Source organism: Alligator sinensis, unplaced genomic scaffold (genome assembly GCF_000455745.1).
Source record: "Alligator sinensis unplaced genomic scaffold, ASM45574v1 scaffold994_1, whole genome shotgun sequence".
Taxonomy (NCBI): domain Eukaryota; kingdom Metazoa; phylum Chordata; order Crocodylia; family Alligatoridae; genus Alligator; species Alligator sinensis.
Window position 1 is genome coordinate 690266 of NW_005842488.1, and position 18547 is coordinate 708812.

An 18547-nucleotide genomic window follows, 5' to 3' on the forward strand; every position below is an offset into this window, starting at 1 on the left:
GAATCAAGCTCTAATGGGATTATACAGAGATTGTTTTGTAAAAATAAAGTCTGTCAGATTCAAACAGGTTATTAGATATTCACAAAACTCTTTCAGCGTAGCGTCCGTCCCATTTAAGTACTGAATGCCTGTTGGGATTTCTGGCCTAATCTGAGGCAGGGAACATAGTTTACTTGCTCTGACAACTGATTTCTACATTAATTTAGACTAAACAACTAGCACGGGACTTAAAGGGAATGCTTGTTGACTATCCTGATGGCACTAAACTACCTCTTCTCCCCTCCTTTCATCTCTTACAGCAACTCTATCAGATTCAGCAAGTAACTATGCCTGCAGGTCAGGAAATCACCCAGCCCATGTTTATTCAGTCCACCAATCAGACCTCTGATGGACAAACAACACAGGTGACGGGGGACTGAAAAGCTGCACTAGCAAGTATTCTGTGGGTGTGGAAACTGGCTCACACCAGCCTAACTTCTGCCATACCAACCTCATCTGATGATCACATCCTCTTCTGTGTATCTGTACTTGATATTAAGCCTATAGTAGGCTATGATCTCTGGCGCATTATATGCCCTTCTCTGATGGGTATGAGAGAACATCCAACAGAAACTGGAAAGGATGCAATATTTTTTTTTTTAAGGAAACCAATATTTCAACATATTCCACTGCTTGTTCAAGCCTATGAAACTGAAAATAATTAAGCAAAAAGAAATGTATAGCATCATATTGGACAATGTAGTCGAACATTTTTTTTTTCTCCAGTAAAATTTTTTTAAAGGGTACTGCGTTTTGTTTTCCAAAAGAGCTTTATTTCCAGTATCCTGTTTGTACTCGACTCTGAATAGAACTAGACAAAGTCATCCCATCCTGTTAGCTCAGTAGGGGTGTGCGTGCGTGTGTTTTGGGAGACTTTCCTCTCCTGCCTCCTTTTTTGGTAAGCTTGAACATTGGATATTTGCAGCTTTTGGAAAAAAAACATTCCTTGTGTTACGAGAAAAGTATTTTCTAAGGACAAAAGAGGCTTTAACTTGGCCTGGTTTATTCCAGAAACACTAAGGGAAATCTGGAAACAAAAAAATGTTGCTAACTGTTGTGATAGTTTGTCAGTGCATGTATTATAAGCTTCATAAAATGCAATAAATTTTCTTTTTAGATAAGTGGTGTTTTTTATTTCTTCCTGTTTGAGTCCATGCAAGTTCCAAAGCACAGCATAAACTCCCAAGGTATAGCCTCCTATTGGAACTTTTAAGGGTGAGTCCGGGGGGAAATGGCATATAATGCATTAATTGAAGTCTAGCAAAAAGGGTTTAGTGAGGGAGAGGCTGAATAGGGGTCCTGTTTCCTGGAGATGACCTCAAATGCAAGACGCAGCAACTAATAGGATTGCTGCTTTCACACCGAAACATCTCCAGGCACTCCAAAAACCAAGACAGATGTACAGATGTTTGTTCATCCACCTCTGAAAGGGAGCAGTTCTTGGGATGGATATACAGTAGGTAGCTGTGCCCAGCAACAATACGCAGCAGCTCACTACAAGAGGTGAAGTTGAAACTGCAACCAGGGTGGGAACACAGGGAGGCAAAACGTGATAGCCTGAGAGTCATTTTGGCCAGGATACCAGAGTTAAATCCCTATTTTTATTCCATGTGACCAAGTATACTCAGGAGTTCTGTTTTGCATCTGGCCCAAAAGGTCCATGGAGCTTCATTAGATGCAATGCTGTCAAATCTGTTTGAGGCAGAAATAAGGGTCAAGAGGCCACGGATAGGTGTGGAGCGCTATGGCACAGCTCTGTGCGGGCGAGTCCCCCCTTGTACTATATCTAGCTCCTCTGACCGCTTATTTGCAAAAGCACAAAATCCACTGAATTTTCAAAGCGAGGGAGCTGTAGCTAAGACCACAGCCCAGCAGGCAATCCAAGTGCTTCAAACACTTAAGTTGTAACGGGCTGTGGCCAATTACATGTCAGTGAGACCATCTGTTTCTTCCTTACAATGCCAGACTCAGCTGTGCAGCAGGCAGAGTAAGCATGTCGAACTTCCCGAGTAGGCATCTGCCTTGAGGCATAGCCCCGGACGCATGGGAATTCCAGAGATAACTGCCTCCAACGAGAGAGAACTCCAGTTGCTTTCAGTGCTTGACTGCATCAAAATAATAGACCCAAAAACCAGCTCGTTCGGATCCGGAGTCAAGCAGAGCTTTGTTGCACTGTCGAAAACTTTGAGGCCCTATGAACTCGGAAGTATGCTTCAAGTTGCAGAAAAAAGCTTCGGACCACGTGGTTGAAGTGATGCTTTTTATTAAACCAACTAAATTTTTGCAAAAAAAAAAAAAGCTTTGATTACACCCTAGATACCAGAAAAAGAGCTTCACATCAGTGTTCTCTGATTACAGATTTATCCTTTAAGTGACTTGGATGAGTATTCTTGCTCTCTAGTCCAGTCATAGCAGTCTTAAACATTTGCTTTTCTTTAATAACACACTCGGACGCAGGTGAGAGGGGATCAGTCCCGCGTGTCTGAGCATCGCAGATGTTTCCTTTCTAAAGACTGGCCGCTAGAGGGTACCACATGACTGTATATTTACATAAGCCGTTGTCCTGTGGCACCAGAGAAGCAAGGAGTGGAGGTTAACCTCGGGAACGTGTCTCATACGTGTGTGTGGATGTACTGTCCTCCGCAGAACTACATAGATGGACTGCATTAGGCAAGTATGTGGTTGGCGGGTTCTGTCTTTGCTCAACAGATGACACTTTGCGGGATCCCCACCTCCCCCCTCGCTGGCAGCACATCAGGTGTGTTCTTCGCATAGCTAGCCTCGTGTCAAGAAAGTTGTTGGAAATGGATAGTGTCCTGGCTAACGTGGCATGAATACTGGCCAGCTTAACCCAGCAGCATTGCCCTTCTGGGCCCAACGCAAAGTGCTTGGGATGATGACAAGAAGTTTCTTGCTTCATAAGCAGCTCTGCTGGCGGAACAACATTTAGCTTATGCCTTGGAGGATGCCAAGCAGCACAGCTGGAGAATTAGCTTGTAATTAAGGAAGGAGTAGTACAGCACTTTGGGTCAAACGAGCACAACTTCTGGAAGGGGGAACTGCGCCTTTCTCAACTGTCCCACTGGCTTGCAAAAGTTAAAAGCTGATGCAGGGGGTAGAGTTTACAGGGCTTTTTGCTTAAAGTCTCTCCAGAGTCTCTTAATTCATAAAGGAGGGGCATTTCCAAGCCTTTTGATATCCAAACATTTGTCCAACAGCTTTCATTACTACGCTGCTGGTTCAGTAAAAGAGACCACAAAAACCTTTTGCCTCTAAATCCATACAGGAAAGCAGCAATTGGGTGAAAGGCACAGACAGAGCAGGGAGGAAAGCTTACAGGAAGCAGATCCCAAACAGGCATAATGGTGAACAGAGAGGACCCATCATAGGTTAACATGGGGTTTGCTGAAACCCTCTGAATTGGCTTCATTGCTCCTATGGGAGCGTGCTTGTTCCTCCTGACATGCGTGAGAGTGAAACCATCGGCTTCAAATAGGATGAAGCCAAAGCCGAGGGCTGTTGAGACCACCTGCCCTTCCTGGCTTGAGAACTGGGCAGCACACACTGAAGTTCACCAGTGACAATTGTTTTGGCTGATGCAAGCTGTGGGGAGATCCCCGATTTCCCTCCACGCTCAGTGTGACGGGTTTAAAAAAAGCACAGCAACAACTGGAATTGAACGGCGAGAAGCGTAAGCAAACGCATGTGACTGAAATAAATGCGTGAGCTCTGGACCTGCGGCGCCCTCTGAGCAAAGCTGTCGGATTCCTGATGGGGAACTCGGTGGAAGTATTACGCAGCAGCAGTTCTCAGCAGGTACAACACGCAAGTGAGCTGCAAACTGCGCAATGTTCAGCCTGATTTACGAAGTGTGCATGGTGCTGATCACCCCCCTGAAATACAGAGTGAAAAGAAGCCAGCCAAGGGTAACTCAGGCAGCGATTCAGTGGGGTCTAGGTAAAGCCAGGGGAAGAAGCAAAGGACAGGGGTCTTTAGCTTGCATGGGCGGGGGGAAACGGGAGATTTTGAAAATTGACCCCTCCCCTCCTTGTTGCAGATGCTCCAATAAATGAGCCCACTGCGTCGATAGAAGAGAATGCTCCTCATCTCGGCGTGATGCCTGTGTGTGATCAGCTGCTTCCTGAGGCTGCCGGGACGTGGCCTGCCTGGATTTTAACCAGCGTCGGGTAATTTTGCAGCTCTGCAAAGACAATACACTCAATTATGGGAGCACCTGGCTGCCGTGCCCTGGCCTGGGCAGTCTGGAGGGGTCAGCTGGGCATTGATCTGGGGTCATTTTTGGCTTTAAAATCTATGAAATGGTGATTCTTAAATCTGCAGCATGACACTAAACAATGGTCTGCCCTGGAAAGGAATTTCTCCCTTGAATCCATATTCAAGTATAAATGATGTGTTTAAAATGCCTATGTGGTGTAGAACAGTTGGGGTCAACCTTTTTGATGGGCATGCCACAAGTGAAGACCCTCACCCTCGCTAAGTGCTGTTCCAGTCCCCTTCCCCTGTCTGACCTGCTCTGCTTTCTGCTCCCTGTCTGATCTGCTGCTGAGTTGCCTGTCCTCTCCCTGATGTGCCCCATGCTACCCATGGGTCAGCCACCCCTGGCATAAAACACCATTAAGGCCTGAGGAGACCTTAACTAGCTGATCCCAGCAGTCTGTTGCCCCCCGGTCCTACTCCTCCACTCCCGATAAGAAGGCAGAAGTGGTCTGAGCTTAGCCGAAGTGTTTGCACTCTCTGGTTGGAGGGAGCTGGTTTTGGCAGGTAGCGATAACCCATGCTATTTTTGCTTCTCCTGCCAGAGAGGTCCCAAAGGCCACTTAGCATTTATACTTCTGGGCCTGCCATTGTTTATGATTTAATCATGAGGGGGTGATTTGGTGTTTGCTTTTCTATCTGATCTCAGCGTTTGTGCTCACGCTTGGATGAAAGTTGACTAGGAGCCAGGCTCTTCCTTTCCAAGGAGTCTGCAGGATCAATGGAGGTGTCTCTTCCTTGGGAGTGATTAGCTAAGCACAAACTCTCCGCGAGGATGTGCGGTCGCCGCTTATGCTTGGGAATCAGGATTCTCAGTTTACTGCCAGTTCCTTACCGCTGGCTTCGCTGCCCTTGTCTTGAGGCCTTTGAGGCATGTGACCCCCTTCCCCCCCTTCTCAGGAGTCAATGGTGCGAAAGTCACCTCTGGACCAAGGACTGTGGCTGGGTTGGAAGTGCTTGGAGATCGTGCCCAAGGGGAAGCCTAGCAAGTCCCAGGCGATATATGACTGTCGACAGCTGAGTTCTGAGGGTGCATCGACCGCAAAAGCAAAGTCAGAGGAGAGCTTACTGTGGGGTTGCAGATCTGCATGGAAACATGTTGCTTTGGGGTGGGGGGCATGTAGCCTTATATCTATGTAAAACCTCCAACTGCTGTCTAGTAGCATGTCATGCAAGGCAATGGAAAATCAGGCCGGTTGCACCATGCAGTAACATCCTATGTCGTCCTGCTCTTCTATGCCCACGCAGCCCTGCTCTGGTTGAGACAGGTGAAGTCCAAAGGCCCGTTAGATCGTCAAGTCTGGCCTCTGGGATAGCACACGCCTTTTGTTATCACCCTGCCAGGTAGGTATCCCAAGAACTTGTGTGTGGCTGGGACCCATCTCCCCGAAAGGCACCTGTCAAAGGGGGAAGAGTCCACCACTTCCCTTGGTAGCTTGTTCCAATGATGAGTCCCCTTCTCCCCGTTCAGAAACTTGCACCTGGTTGGGTTTGCTGGGCTGTAGCTGCTGCAGTGGATTTGGAGAGCAGACTCTCCTCTTAAAATGGGGGGGGGTGGAGGTCGGAGTCAGGTTAGTGCCGCAATCCTGACTGCACTTCCCAGAAAACCCTTAGACAACATTTCAGTTTGCTTTCCTCACCTTCTGGCTTGAAAGAGCTGGATGCACAGCAGTGAAGGATCCGCCTAGCTGCCCAGAAGACAACAAAACTATGCTGATTTACACTAGCTGGCACAGAAGAGTTCCCGTAGGGTTCATTGGAAAAGCGCTTACTGGAAGTACCCACGCAGGTTCGACAGCAGGGATTTTTTTTCTCCCCCTTGTGCAATTAGGTCCTCTCAAATGTTTAGGTGAGGTGTTGTACGCTCTAAAACTAAAGCACTCTGATGAATCTGAATATTCCCACTGAGCTGGTCTTCCGTTTTCCAACCCTTTGAACCACCCACCTCCATGCCTTCTAATTCAGCCCAGAGTGCTGAAGATGCAAGTAAGTTTTGCTGCTGGGGTGAAATTGCCTCTGATAAATATATTTATACTGGTGGAGGAAACCTTGTTTCTTGTCCTGCCGGAAGAGGGAGCACGATGGCCTCGCTCCGTGATGGACAACCCTGGAGGCGTGGATATTCAACATAAAGATATAGGTAAAATAGGTCATTTCTGGCACCACCTATATGGCCTTTCATGTCTCAGAAGCCCAGAAGACTTTAGAGAAGGGGGGGCCATGGTTTGGGACCTCTCTGAAGTCTAGAGGGCTCCTTGCCACGGCAGGAGGGAACTCCTGGAGTCTGTGGAAGGAACAGACTACTGAAATGCAGCTGTTTCTGGGGTGGAGGACAGCCAGCAACACACACACAGCAGAAGGAGAAGGAGGATACCATGATGGGTGCAACTCTTTAGTCTCTGAAAAGTGCCGTGGGATCTCTGCATGCCCCGAGAGGGTGGGTTTTCAGGTCTTGTCTAATAAGCGCTCCCCTACCTACTTACTCAGGGGCTCGGGAAGGTACAGAGAAGGGCAACCAAAATCAACAGGAGCCTGGGGCAATTGCCAGGCAAGACTAAAAAGGCCAGGACTCTTTGGCTTGGAAAAGAGAAGTCTGCGGAGGGGGAATATGAGGTCTATAAAATCATGAAGGGTGCAGACCAAGTGAAGAGGGAACTTAATTACCCAGTATACTAGAACGAAGGGCACCCACTGAAAATAGTAGGTGAGAGGTTTAAAGCTAACGAGGAAGTACTTTTCTATGCTACACATTGTTGCCACAAGAGGTGATGGAGGCAGAAAGCACAGCCAGGTTGAAAAAGGGACTGGATAAATTCATGGATGATAGATCTTTTAATCTACGGTCGGAGATGTTTCCTCTGACCCAGTAACGGTGGATGCAGGGGAAGGAAGGTATTGAATAGGAGAGAGCTCACTCGGGAGGGATCCAGTTCGATGCTCTCCCTCTACAGCATCCACTCCTGCCGCTGTTGGAGACGGGGTTAGACGGACCAGTGGTCTGACATAGTGCGGCCTTTCTTCTGTTCTGAGGACTTGCTGTGTAGCTAAGCCGAGAGATTAAAACTGATCTTGTAACTTAAACCCAGGACTCCAAACAGCCCAATTGGCTCAGCTCGCCTGTCTCCTGCTTCATTTTCACAGTGCCTACTGCTGCAATTTGCCAAGTATCTGGCCTCCTACAAAGCAAGGACAGGCTGCGCTTGGGCAGCGGCGTCCTCTGCAGGTGTCCTGGCCAGTCACCCTTCTGTCTCCGGTGCTTGGCTTGGCATCGGCGCGGAGGCGGGCAGGAACAGCTGAGTCTAACGGAGCTCTTCTTGCAGCTGTTCCTCTGCTTGGCTCTGCCCGCCGCAGTGCTGGGGAGGATCAGTGGGGCTGGGGCGGATCAGTGGGGCTGGGGCATTGCTAATGTGTCCAGAATGCAAACAGGTGGCTGGTCCTGTTGTGAGCATGGCTCATCGCAGAGGCTGCAGAAAGGCGCAAACCAAGCTGATGAGCAACGCTTGCCCGCCACCCTCCCTTGGGCAAAGGGAGGTGCAAATGCTAAAGAGCTCGGGTCGAGGTAGAGAGAGGTGTGTGCTCCCGTAGGGAACTTATCCTGTTGTAACGTGGGCTCAAAATTGACTCTCCTATTCCAGAAACGAGACCGTTTGGGGTCTTGGCAGAGAGGGCAACTGGATAGCAAGTGGGCTGGTGATTCAGAGCTGCTCCTGGGACACAGGAGATGCATCTCGCAGCGTCACCTCTGCCTCATACATGCTGCCAAGGACTTGAATGTGGGAATACGTCTGAGTTTCTAAATGCCCTGAGGACCCGGCTGCTGGTCTTTCTGCAGTCTGTCGGTCTCTCTTCCATGTCTCTATCTCTCTTCTTTCTATCTCTCTGCCTTTCTCTCTCTCTCTGTCTCTCTTCCCAGAAATTCATGCCAGCAATTAAATCTTTTCCTCGAAACCATGGCTTTTCCATGAAAAGTTTTGACAAACCAACATCATGTTGGCAAATTCCTGATCCGCTCCACTCCCAGGATTAGCCTCGTTGTTGGTCTTAGTTCGATATGTCCTGGGGTGATGCCAGGAATCTGTATCCTGTTCGCGAAGGAGCTTGTGTGAGTTGCTGGGAAGCTGGTGCAGATGCTTGGGGAAAGCTTCAAGAACCATCTGAGTGTGGCAGGTTTCAAAACCTAATGAATCTTCTGCTTCCCAATGATTGTGGGAAAGGATTTGGATTGAAAATGTTTAGCTTTCAGGAACTCCCCCCAAACCGCCTTGGGACTAGCTCTGGGGAGTGATTGGGAGAGGAGACGAGATATATTTTTTCTTCAATAAAATAATCCGAATATTTTCAACCTGCTCTATTTTCCCTCTGTCTTCTTTTATTGCCATCGTGCTCATCTCCAAATTATATCAGACCCTACCCAAACACCCCCCACCCCCTCCATCTCACATTGACTCTCAGGGCTATGTTACTGTAGGCTAGGAAAAAAAACACACATCAGGAGAGGGGGGGGGGGGGGGGGGGGGTTGTTTCTAGGCTTTGTTTAGTTATTATTTTTTAAAAGGAAGCCTTTATTTAAAAAGATTCTCATTTTTTTCTGGGGAGCTGGCTTTCTTTTTCAAGCACTGCTCCTGGCCTCTCTTGAATGTACCTGCCACTGATTGCAGAAGGCATCTCACTGTTTTATGTATTTCTTCTTGCTTGCAATATTGATCAAGTTGTCTTGCTAAGGGAGAGGGGACGTGTGTGTGCTTGGTCGTCACAGAAGAGCGTGGGAAGCGAGGCTCCCGGGTTCTCCGTCGGATTTTCTTACGGACATAGGTGCATGCTGCCGCAGCGGAAAAGCTCTGTCTCTGAAGGTAAGAATAAGCCATGGCTCTTAACTTTCCCCTGTGCAGGTGTGGCTGAAAGCATGATGGTTTTGAGGTAGGGAAGAATCTCGGATGGAGCAGAAAGCCTGATTTTTCTTCCCATTTTAGGGGGGAGTTGTGATAATGCTCTGACGATACATGCTTCGGCAAAGCTGTTTCACTTTCTCCAGTGCCTCAGCATACTGCTTGCTGCTCTGTTTCTACAAGACAGAAGGGAATGAGGAATACGATGCTTTTGCAGCCTGCCCCCTAAACTCGTCTCCCATCCCAGACAGGCGTGCAGAGCCGGGCTAGGCGCAGGGCAGGTGGGTCAGGAGAGGGGAGCAGGCTCACCCCTGGGTAGCCTCAGACCAACCTGTTCCCAAGCGGCCCCTACCACAGGTTGCTCATTTCGATGCATTGATCTTTATGGCCTGTTTGCGCTGACTCCAGGTGCAATGGTGCCCTCAAAACATCCGGCCCTTGCTTTGTCAAGCTAGGACCAAAGCAGAGGCCACTCTGGGAGATTTTTGGCTTCCTCTTCTGCTCTTCAGTCCCTCGTCGCTGTAAGAAGGATCTGGACCAGCCTGGGCTTCTTTGGTTAGCCACCACCCCCAGGTGTTGGCCAGCTGTGTTCCAGAGGCTGGATCTGGCTGGCAGAGGTCTGGTTTAGTTTGTGGGGGACACTGATTTAAAAAGGCTTCATTAAAGCTGTTTAAGACCCCTTCTCTCTGCCCTCACTGTTCACCATGGCTTAGGGCAGCAGGGGGTCAGGGCCAGGGGTGGGGAATAGGAAGCCCGCAGCAGCCGCTGGCCAAGTTGCCGGCACCAGACCCGTTGCTCCCATCAGGTGCCCAGTGCTGCCCTCGGGAATGAATGCAGCTCCCGAGGCCCCTCTGCACCGAGAGGCAGCGCGCTTCCCTCTGCTTCCCCACCGGAGCGATTGTCGGGATCTCGGACTCTTCTGCTGCTTTTTTCCCCAGTGCTGGATCTTCCTCTTGGGGCCTTAAGGGCTAATGTTTTTCATTGCACTTGTAAGACCAAAGGAAAACAGCTTGCATCCCACAGTGGGGGAAACACGGGCCAGCCACGAGCTGATACAACTGCGGCAGGGAGAGGTTTCATTTCCAGGCCTTTGCTTTAGCAGGTGAGGGGTGCTCGGAGCAGCTGCCACTGCCGCAGCATTTAAACATAGCTGTGCCCTCGAGGGGATGTGCCAGGCCAGCCCCAGGGCAGAGGAATTCCTGGCACCGGCACTGCAGCTTAGCGGCCGCCTGGGTTCCTCAGGGGAGCTGGCTCTGAAACGCAGCTTCGTGGAGGAGCTCAGGAGCCTTTTGCGGGGGTTTGCTGCTTGTGGCAGGGTGGGAGAGTGGCTGCTGGCCTGGGCCACCTCTAGCTCCATGCCGCAGGCCAGGGACACGGTCTGTGAACCCCTGCGGTGACTCCATGCTACGTCTGCTGCATTCAGAGCTGCCCTTACAGGTACTTGCCCTGGGCTGAACCGAGACACGGGCTCTGCCAGCTGGATCTGGTCTATGTGCCCATCCCTGCAGATACTACCACCCCTTCCTCGTCAGCTCCGACCACCCCGGGGGGTTTTGATCTGAGCTGCCCCCAAGGCAGCTGAGCAAGCATTGCTGCTCGCCAGCCCTGCATGCTTGATTCCCGGAGCGCGCGCTGACGCATGCGGCGCGTGAAAGTCAGCTGGCGCCTTCTGGTTCCCCAGGGCTGTTCTGCCCCCGTCCGCCGCCACTGCAGTGCTGGTACCTGGGTCCTTTCCCCCCCTCCGGGCCCTTTCTTAGCGGTGACATTTAAGCCGCTTTAATCAAAGTTTCTGGTCTGCTGCAAATCGTTGCACCCAAAATGGCAGAGCCTGAGCAGAGGAGGGCAGCTGTGAGCCAGGCCAGGAAGGGGAATGGAGGAAAGGGAGTGGCTCTGGGCAAAGGAAGATGTTTCATTGCTCTGCTGTCCGTGAACCGAAGTAGCTGTAATGTGCCAGCTACTGCTCGTACGCTGGGGCTGAGGCAAGGGGAGAGCTGAGCCCTTCCAGGGGGGTGGGAATGAGGAGCAGAGCATCCAAACCCTGCATCCAGCTCTGCCACTGAATTTCTGGGTGACCTTGGCCAAGTCCCATTGCCCCTCTTGGCCAGTCTCCATTGCAAAGCGCTGGGGGTTTGTGTCTGACCAGGGTTGTCTCTGAGATGGGCTGCGGGAGCTCAGGGGAAGGCTGCAAACATCGGCCCCTCCTGCAGAAGACATGGCACGAGGTGCGAGTGGGGCATGGCTGGGGAGGCGCTGCTAGAAGCTCAGGACGATTGTCTGATGCAGGCCAAGGGGTCTATTTGTTAACACCCAAGCCAGTCGGAGACATGCTACAGTCTGGCACGGGATGAGGGTAGGGATCAGGAAAAGGTCATTGTTCAGCAAAGGGAATCCATGGGACCCCCCCCTGGGCCCAGCGTCAAACACATCAGCCATGCTTGGAGAGAAGCCCCTGCATGCATCCAGGCAGGCTTGGGGGTCCCTGCTGCTGCCATTTCAAATGTAGGGGTACCCCCCTGGGTGTGGGGGGGTTAATGGGCTTAGTAAGCAGACACAGTGGTTGCAGCGACGCAGCCTCCAGCTACCCTCACTAAGCCATCGACGCTGCACCCGCTTGCCCATCACGTGGGGAGAAGTCCTGCCTCTGTTGCTCTGCCTGACTGCACACTAGCGACACTCGCCAGCCAAATTTCCTGAGTGCGGGGGCCGATGCTGCCTCTGACGAAGCCTGCACCTGGGGAAGCAACAATCTGAGCTACCGATAAGCACACCCAGGGCCGTGTGATGATCTGAGCTCCTGATAAGCACGTCCTGGGCCTCCACAAGACCTAGCTGACTGGCTTGTGAGCTGGTCTCTTTGCATTCGACCCAGCTAAGGAGCTGTGTTAGGCCCTTGGCTGCCTCGCTGCAACCCCAAGCACTGGTGTGGGGCTGCCCTGACTTTGCCAAGGGCCCGGTGCCCTGAATGTGCTGGAGGGATGCAGTGCAGCAAGCCATCCCCGGAAGCAGCCTTGTCTGAGCTGGGAGACAGTGGTGTGACTCTGCAGGGCGCTCCCCACTGCCCAATCCTTATAGCCCACAAAGAAAGCTGCTTCTGTCTCAGAAAAGGAGCTTGGGTCGTTGCTTTGCTTTGCTTTGCTGCAGGGGCAGTGCCTCTGTTCAACCTCTTCTCTCCTCTGCCCCGAGTCGGGGGGATCCCAATGCACTTTGCAGCGCTCAGGCCCCTACAAGCAGAGGGTCTCAAAGCTCTTGGCAGACAGTGCATTTGTTCTCAGAGAAGAGCCAGTCTTGTGAACCTTGTTAAACAAATAGGGAAACTGAGGCAGAGAAGCTCAGTGTCCCACCCAAGGCCACGGGCTGAGTCAGTGTCAGGCCCAGGTCTGACTTGGGATTCCCTTCCTACATCTCTCCTCCCATCCTCCCCCCAACTTTGGCCAGAGCTGGCAGGGAACGCAGGAGTCCCGACCCCCAGCTCTGAGGCTTCAGTCATTGGGCCACGTTTCAGCAAGAGGGAGGAGGGCAGAGGAAGGCTTGACAGATGCTCCTCTCACTGGGGCTGCCTGGGAATGCACCCTGACACGGAAAAGATCCTGGCTGTGTTCCCAGGTCAAATCCCAGAGGCCCCGGGTCCGGGACCTTTCCCTGCTCCACCCATGACCTGGCCAAGCTGGGCTCCTGGCCTCCGGTGACCAGCGGTTGCTTCAGCACACGCTTGCCTCCGGGCTTCTCCGCGCTGCTTGTGCAGCCTGGAAGAGGTGGAGCATTTGTGGCTGGGAAGGGGTTAAGCACTGGCCCGGTCCCTGCTGCAAGCTGTCAGGAGCTGCTGTCACTAGGGAATGGGCTCCGAAGGCTCTTGTTAGCGCTGTACGAGCGTGCGTGAGCAGGGAAGCCAGCCGCTAATTGCCCTGGGCTGGGGCCAGCTCGGGCAGGCAGGTGCTCTGCAGTCTCTCTGCCGCTGGGAGCTACAACAGCCCTGCTTCTCCATGCTGGGGCAGTGCATCCCCTGCCACCCCACCCACAGCCCCCCATGCCATGCAGGAGCCTCCGGTGCCCCTCTGGCCTGGCCCCCGACCTCCCTGCTGCCCATGCAGCTGCTGATGCCCAGCCCAGTCCTGACCCTCCTTCCCCTGCCCTGAGCTGCATCCTCCTCTGCTCTGCCAGGCCTTCCTAGACGGACTGAAAGGAAAGCTATGAGTCTTGGCTGTGTTGAGGAGGTGTAGTCAGGACGGGTGGAGCACAGGGGGCCAGGAGGGTGGAGCTGCTGGGTTGTGGTTTCCTCTCCCCACCCCAGCCCGCCTTGCTGCTGGGGGGGGTGCAGCTGTTGGCATTTTCCCTGCAACCCCCGGCAGGTCGCCCTGGGCTGGGGTCTGCTTGGTGCTCCTCGTGCCTCCCCTGCTCCAGGCTGGGATTGCTGCTGGGTTGTGCCTTCCGGCACGGTGGGGGGCTTTTGTCCCCTTCTGCCCCTCGCCATCCCTTGCTGCCCCTTCTGCCCCCATCCCTTGCTGCACCTCCCAAGCTGTCCCTGCTCCTTCCCCAGCCGCCTGGCTCCAGCATACCAAGCCTGCAAAACTTACTGGAAAGCCTATGGATGCAAATTTTGTCCTCTGTCCTATGCCAAGAATTTAAGCTGCAGTCCCAGGGGGGCCCAGCCCGGAGCAGGCCTCCTTGTTCCCTTCCGAGCAGGCCAGGCCTCCAGATCCTCTTTAAAGTTTTATTGCAGGGTGGGGCCGGGGAAGGAGAAAGGGCTTGCAAAGCCCCCAGCAGCCAGACAGGGGTGTGGCAGAGATGGTGGCAAGGCAGCTGGGAGACTGTGCCAGCTTCCCGAAACCTTTGACAGTGCTGATGGATCGGTCAGCACAGTATTGATTTAGACTCCCTGGCTCGTCACCAAAGACTGAACCGACCCACTCCCAGCTCCGGGATCAATAGAGGAGTTTCCAGAGAGGGGAACATGCCCCGCTGCAAGGGCAGAGGTAAAGACCCCTGGGGCTGGAGGGCAGTGCCCCAGGGGCCCTGTCCACAATAACTTTACATGCTGCTACAAGCCATGCAGCGGCCAGGGAAGCACCTGAGTTGGCAGGGACTCTCCCTTAGCTCAGTGGCCAGGTTCAACAGAAGGGAGATGCCTGGAGAAAGCAACTGTGCAGGGATTAGAAATGCACTGCCCAGAAAGAGAGACGGTCAGGGCAGCTCAAACCCCGAAAGGCCGTCTGGTAAAGCACAGCATCAACCGACCTGCAATCGATAGGAGCTAAACTTGAATGGGAACGCACGTGGTCTGTAGGGATTTCAACCCCAGCCTTGCACGAGCGCTGGAAGGGGGGGGATGAGCCAAGAGGGAAGTGGCTGACCTGTCTAAGAGCAGCCAGGGAAGCGAGCGATAAATCAGCCTGTTTCGAGATGATTTTTGTTTTAATCCCGCGAAGGTTGAATTAACGTGCAGAAGGAGAGTGGGGTTTTTCAGAGGTGAAATTGTAAGAGGCAAAACACTGAAAGCTGAGCTAGGGAGCTGGGAAGGGCATAGATTCACGATCTATCAGAGTCTGGTTGTTTTGACACTCCCTTTTGGGGTCATTTATTAGCAGCGGGTTGGCCGCATTCACAGGAGAAACAGTGTCTTTTTTAAAAATTCAGCTCTTTTTGCCCACCAGTAAGCATGTTCTCCTAGACCTCCAACTTTTGCTACCACAAATCCAGGCTGGGCCTCCTCATCTATAAAGGTGAACATGCAAGAGAAGAACAAACAATGTTGTCCCCCCTGGCTCTCCAATGCTCCTTTCTTATATGCTGGGGAAAGCAGACCCAGCTTGGTTAGAAACCTTGGCCGGTCACCTTAACTCTGCCCCCAGGACCTCTCCTGCCAGCTGCCATCGATTGCCGGATGAAACCTCAGTCCATCTCTGAGGTCAGTGTACAAACGGTGATGGTACTGAGGTCTGGACGCTGTAATCTCACTGACTCTTCATCAGTCAGGACCAGGCGAGTCTCCACTACTTGGGAAGAAAGACTCATTGATGGCTCCTCCTGTCCTGGGACACAGGCCTCCAGTATGGTCCAGCCATCTGCACCCGGCACCGCCGATTAGCACTTGGCAAGGCACTGATCTGCATTACAGCCCCACGACTTACGGATCGTGGCGTAGCTGCAGCATCAATACACAGATGCCAGATGCAGTAGATGACGGGAGACACTTTTGATTGTATCAGTGAAGGTGGATCAATTTGACCCTAGAAAAATCTTCCTTTTCTTTTGTTGTTTTTTTTTTTCTTAACCCAGAAAGTCCTTGTTCTGCTAAGCAGCTGGAAGGAGTACGTTTGGAGGTCGTCCGGCCTGTTCGGAGCGTGAGTTTTCCCACTGAGATCCCCTAGCTCTTCTGTTCGATCCCACCTGTACCGCTGGTGGCCTCCCAAGGCAGCCTGACCTCTTCTGAACTTCCCTGGATAGGAAGCGACCTGTCCTTGGCTTCCACGCCCCAGGTTTGCTGCCTGTGGAAGCTGCCCACAAGAGCAGGCTTATGGGGAGAGGGATTATTAGGTGGTGAATGCATTATTTATTCCTGCATGCGTTTCCAAAGCACCTACCAAAGGCAGCGGCATTCGTTAAGAGCCTGGCATTTGTGCCAGGATCCGACCGCCCTGTTAAATAATTCACTAACTTAAGCCTTTAATTTTCACCCTCACTTCTCTTTTTTTAGCAGTGTGGGCTCTGGGGCCCCGCTGGAGGGAGGGGAACTGTGCTGGGTTTGAAAATGGCATCAGCTGCTTTAAGGATCTAACCGTTTGGAAAGGAAGTGTGGCTACAGGAGGGGGAGGAAAGCAAGCGCCGCGCCACTTTGGGAAAGCCATTTGCTAGCTCTGTGCCTCAGTTTCCCCACTGCATTGAACTGACTCACTGAGTCATGGGGTGGGGAGGCTTCGCTGCCACAGTGCTTTGGGATCTGCCTGTAAAAGACAACATCGGGTCACTTTTGCCCTTAGGAATGAGCTGGGGATGAGGGAGGGCTGGCCCGGGGGCTACCAGCTCTGAGATCCACCGTGAAATCTGGTAAATCCCACCCGTTCCACCAGTTCCCTCGTGGTACGCCAAGGCAGCCTGTCCATGTGTGGCCCGGGGGTTTGCCCAGCAGGATCCAGGCTTCAGAGCCTCCTCGCTGTCCCCCGCCTCTCCTGCTTCTGCTGATTTCTTATCTATTGGCTTCCAAGTCTCCATCCGTCACTGGTGTCCCCCGAGCGGTGTGGGACCTGGGGACTCCAGTCTGCACCTTGCTTTTCTCCGTGGGCTGCTAGCCACGGCAACGATCAACAATTACCAAGGACTGACAGCTGGATCCAGAATGGGCTGGCGGGCTATGGTGGATTCCCCAGAGCCGGGAGAAACACCCATTTTCTAGCGATGAGTCAATGGCAGCCCTGGCCTTAGAAGCAGAGATCAACCCCGCATGCCCGAGGTGGTGGCTGCCACATGTGTCCTGATTTGTCCTGGTTCCAGGATAGGCCTCATCCTGCCCTGGATGTGTTGCTAGATGGGCAGGGTGCACTGTAAAAGCCCGGTCCTCTCCCAGTGCAAGCAAACTCAGGCCTGGCTCCTTCCTGCTGCCCCAGCCCTTCCTTGCCAGCTTTTCCACCCCTTCCTCCGCCGGGCGGTGGGAGATTTCGAGGGGCTCCGGAAAGTAGCAACGCATCGCTGCGGACTTTACTTTGAGAATCAATGAACCTATTATTTCACAAACCAAATGCTGCAGCCTCCTCGGGGGAGCTCACCGTGTGCGGGGACATGATGGGCAGGTGCTGACCTAGAGCCGGTTTCCAGCACCTGATCTGGGAAGACGTGGTGAGGAGGATTTGGAGCACAGGAGTGAGGGGGCAGATGGAGGAAGCAGGGGACAGGACAGTCCGGATCAGGGTGTTCAGGGACCCCCGCTCCCCATCACTGCAAGAGCTGTGCTTAGCCCAGGATAAGGGGCAATAATGGCATCCAGAGAGCATCTTGCCACATTTGCTCCAAGTAGCCTCCCCGGGATGGCACATGCACCTGGGTGACTAAAGACAAGTCACTCTTCTGGGGAGCCCTGCTCTCTCCAGCTTCGCCCTCTCTGCCCCCACTGCCTCCCTCCTGCATTTGTCTTCCTGCATTTCCTCCAGCTTGGAAAGGTCCTGCTGGAGCTCCTGAGCCACCCAGGGCTGGCTCCATCCCTGCTTCATCAAATCATAGAAAACTAGTTGAACCTGGCTTCACTGTGGAAGATTAATTTTATTTATTTATTTATTTATTTATTTATTTTTGTATAGATTTATAGATTGTAAGTCTGGAAGGGACCTCGGAAAATCATCAGGTCCAGCCCCTGCACCAAGCAGGAAAGATAACAGGTGACCCCAGCAAGGTGACCACATTTGTCGTCGTCGTCATCATCATCATCATCATCATCATCTTTGCTTTATGGTTTATACCTCATTGCCTGTTCCAACTTCAAAAGCTTTCAGGCCATCGTTTCCATCCACTTTCTTCTCTTGTAGACTGTAAGTGAAATTTTTGACAGGGGTGAGCTATCAACCCCCATGATCTGGCCTCTGGAATGAGAGATTGAATTTATATCAATGAGGCTGGGAAGGGAGCTCAGGAGGTCACATCTAGTCCAACCCTCTGCTCCAAGCAGGGCCATCCCCAACTAGATCATCCCAACCATGTTGAGCTGGGTCTTAAAAACCTCCAAGGATGGAGATGCCACCACCTCTCTGGGTAACCCCTTCCAGTGCTTCACCACCCTCCTTGTGAGAAAGTTCTTCCTAATATCCAACCTAAACTCTTCGCCCAGGTGTCCCTTGTCCTGCAATCTGCCACCGCTGAGGATAGTCCAGCTCCAGCCTCTTTGCAATCCTGCTGCAGGGACTTGAAGGCTGCTATTCAATCCCCTCTTGGTCTTCCTTTCTGAGCAGCCCAGCTCCATCCCCTTTGCACCCCAATGCAGGGAATTGAAGTCCACTATTCAATCTCCCCTCAATCTCCTTTTATGAGCAGCCCAGCTCCATCCCCTTTGCACCCCAGTGCAGGGACTTGAAGTCTGCTATTCAATCCCATCTTGATCTTCCTTTCCGAGCAGCCCAGCTCCATCCCCTTTGCACCCCAGTGCAGGGACTTGACGTCCACTATTCAATCCCCCCTCAGTCTTCCTTTCCGAGCAGCCCAGCTCCATCCCCTTTGCACCCCAGTGCAGGGAGCTGAAGGCTACTATTCAATCCCCCCTCGGTCTTTTCCGAGCAGCCCAGCTCCATCCCCTGTGCTGCAGCCCAGGCGGGGAGTTGAAGCCCCCGTCGGTGTTGCTTTCGGAGCAGCCCCGCGGGCGGCGAGCGGCT

The 18547-nt window shown here is 52.5% G+C and overlaps 1 protein-coding gene across 7 annotated transcripts in view; it reads left to right on the forward strand.

Moving 5' to 3' along the window:
• Positions 1 to 1160, forward strand: part of NFYC (nuclear transcription factor Y subunit gamma) — a 49472-nt gene extending 48312 nt beyond the window's left edge. For all 7 annotated transcript variants that reach the window (XM_025212845.1, XM_006031237.3, XM_025212846.1 and 4 more), the window contains one exon: positions 300 to 1160. In XM_025212845.1, the coding sequence (XP_025068630.1) occupies positions 300 to 419 (120 nt within the window). In that variant the 3' untranslated portion in view covers positions 420 to 1160. The remainder of the gene's footprint in view (positions 1 to 299) is intronic.
• Positions 1161 to 18547: the final 17387 nt, after the last annotated feature.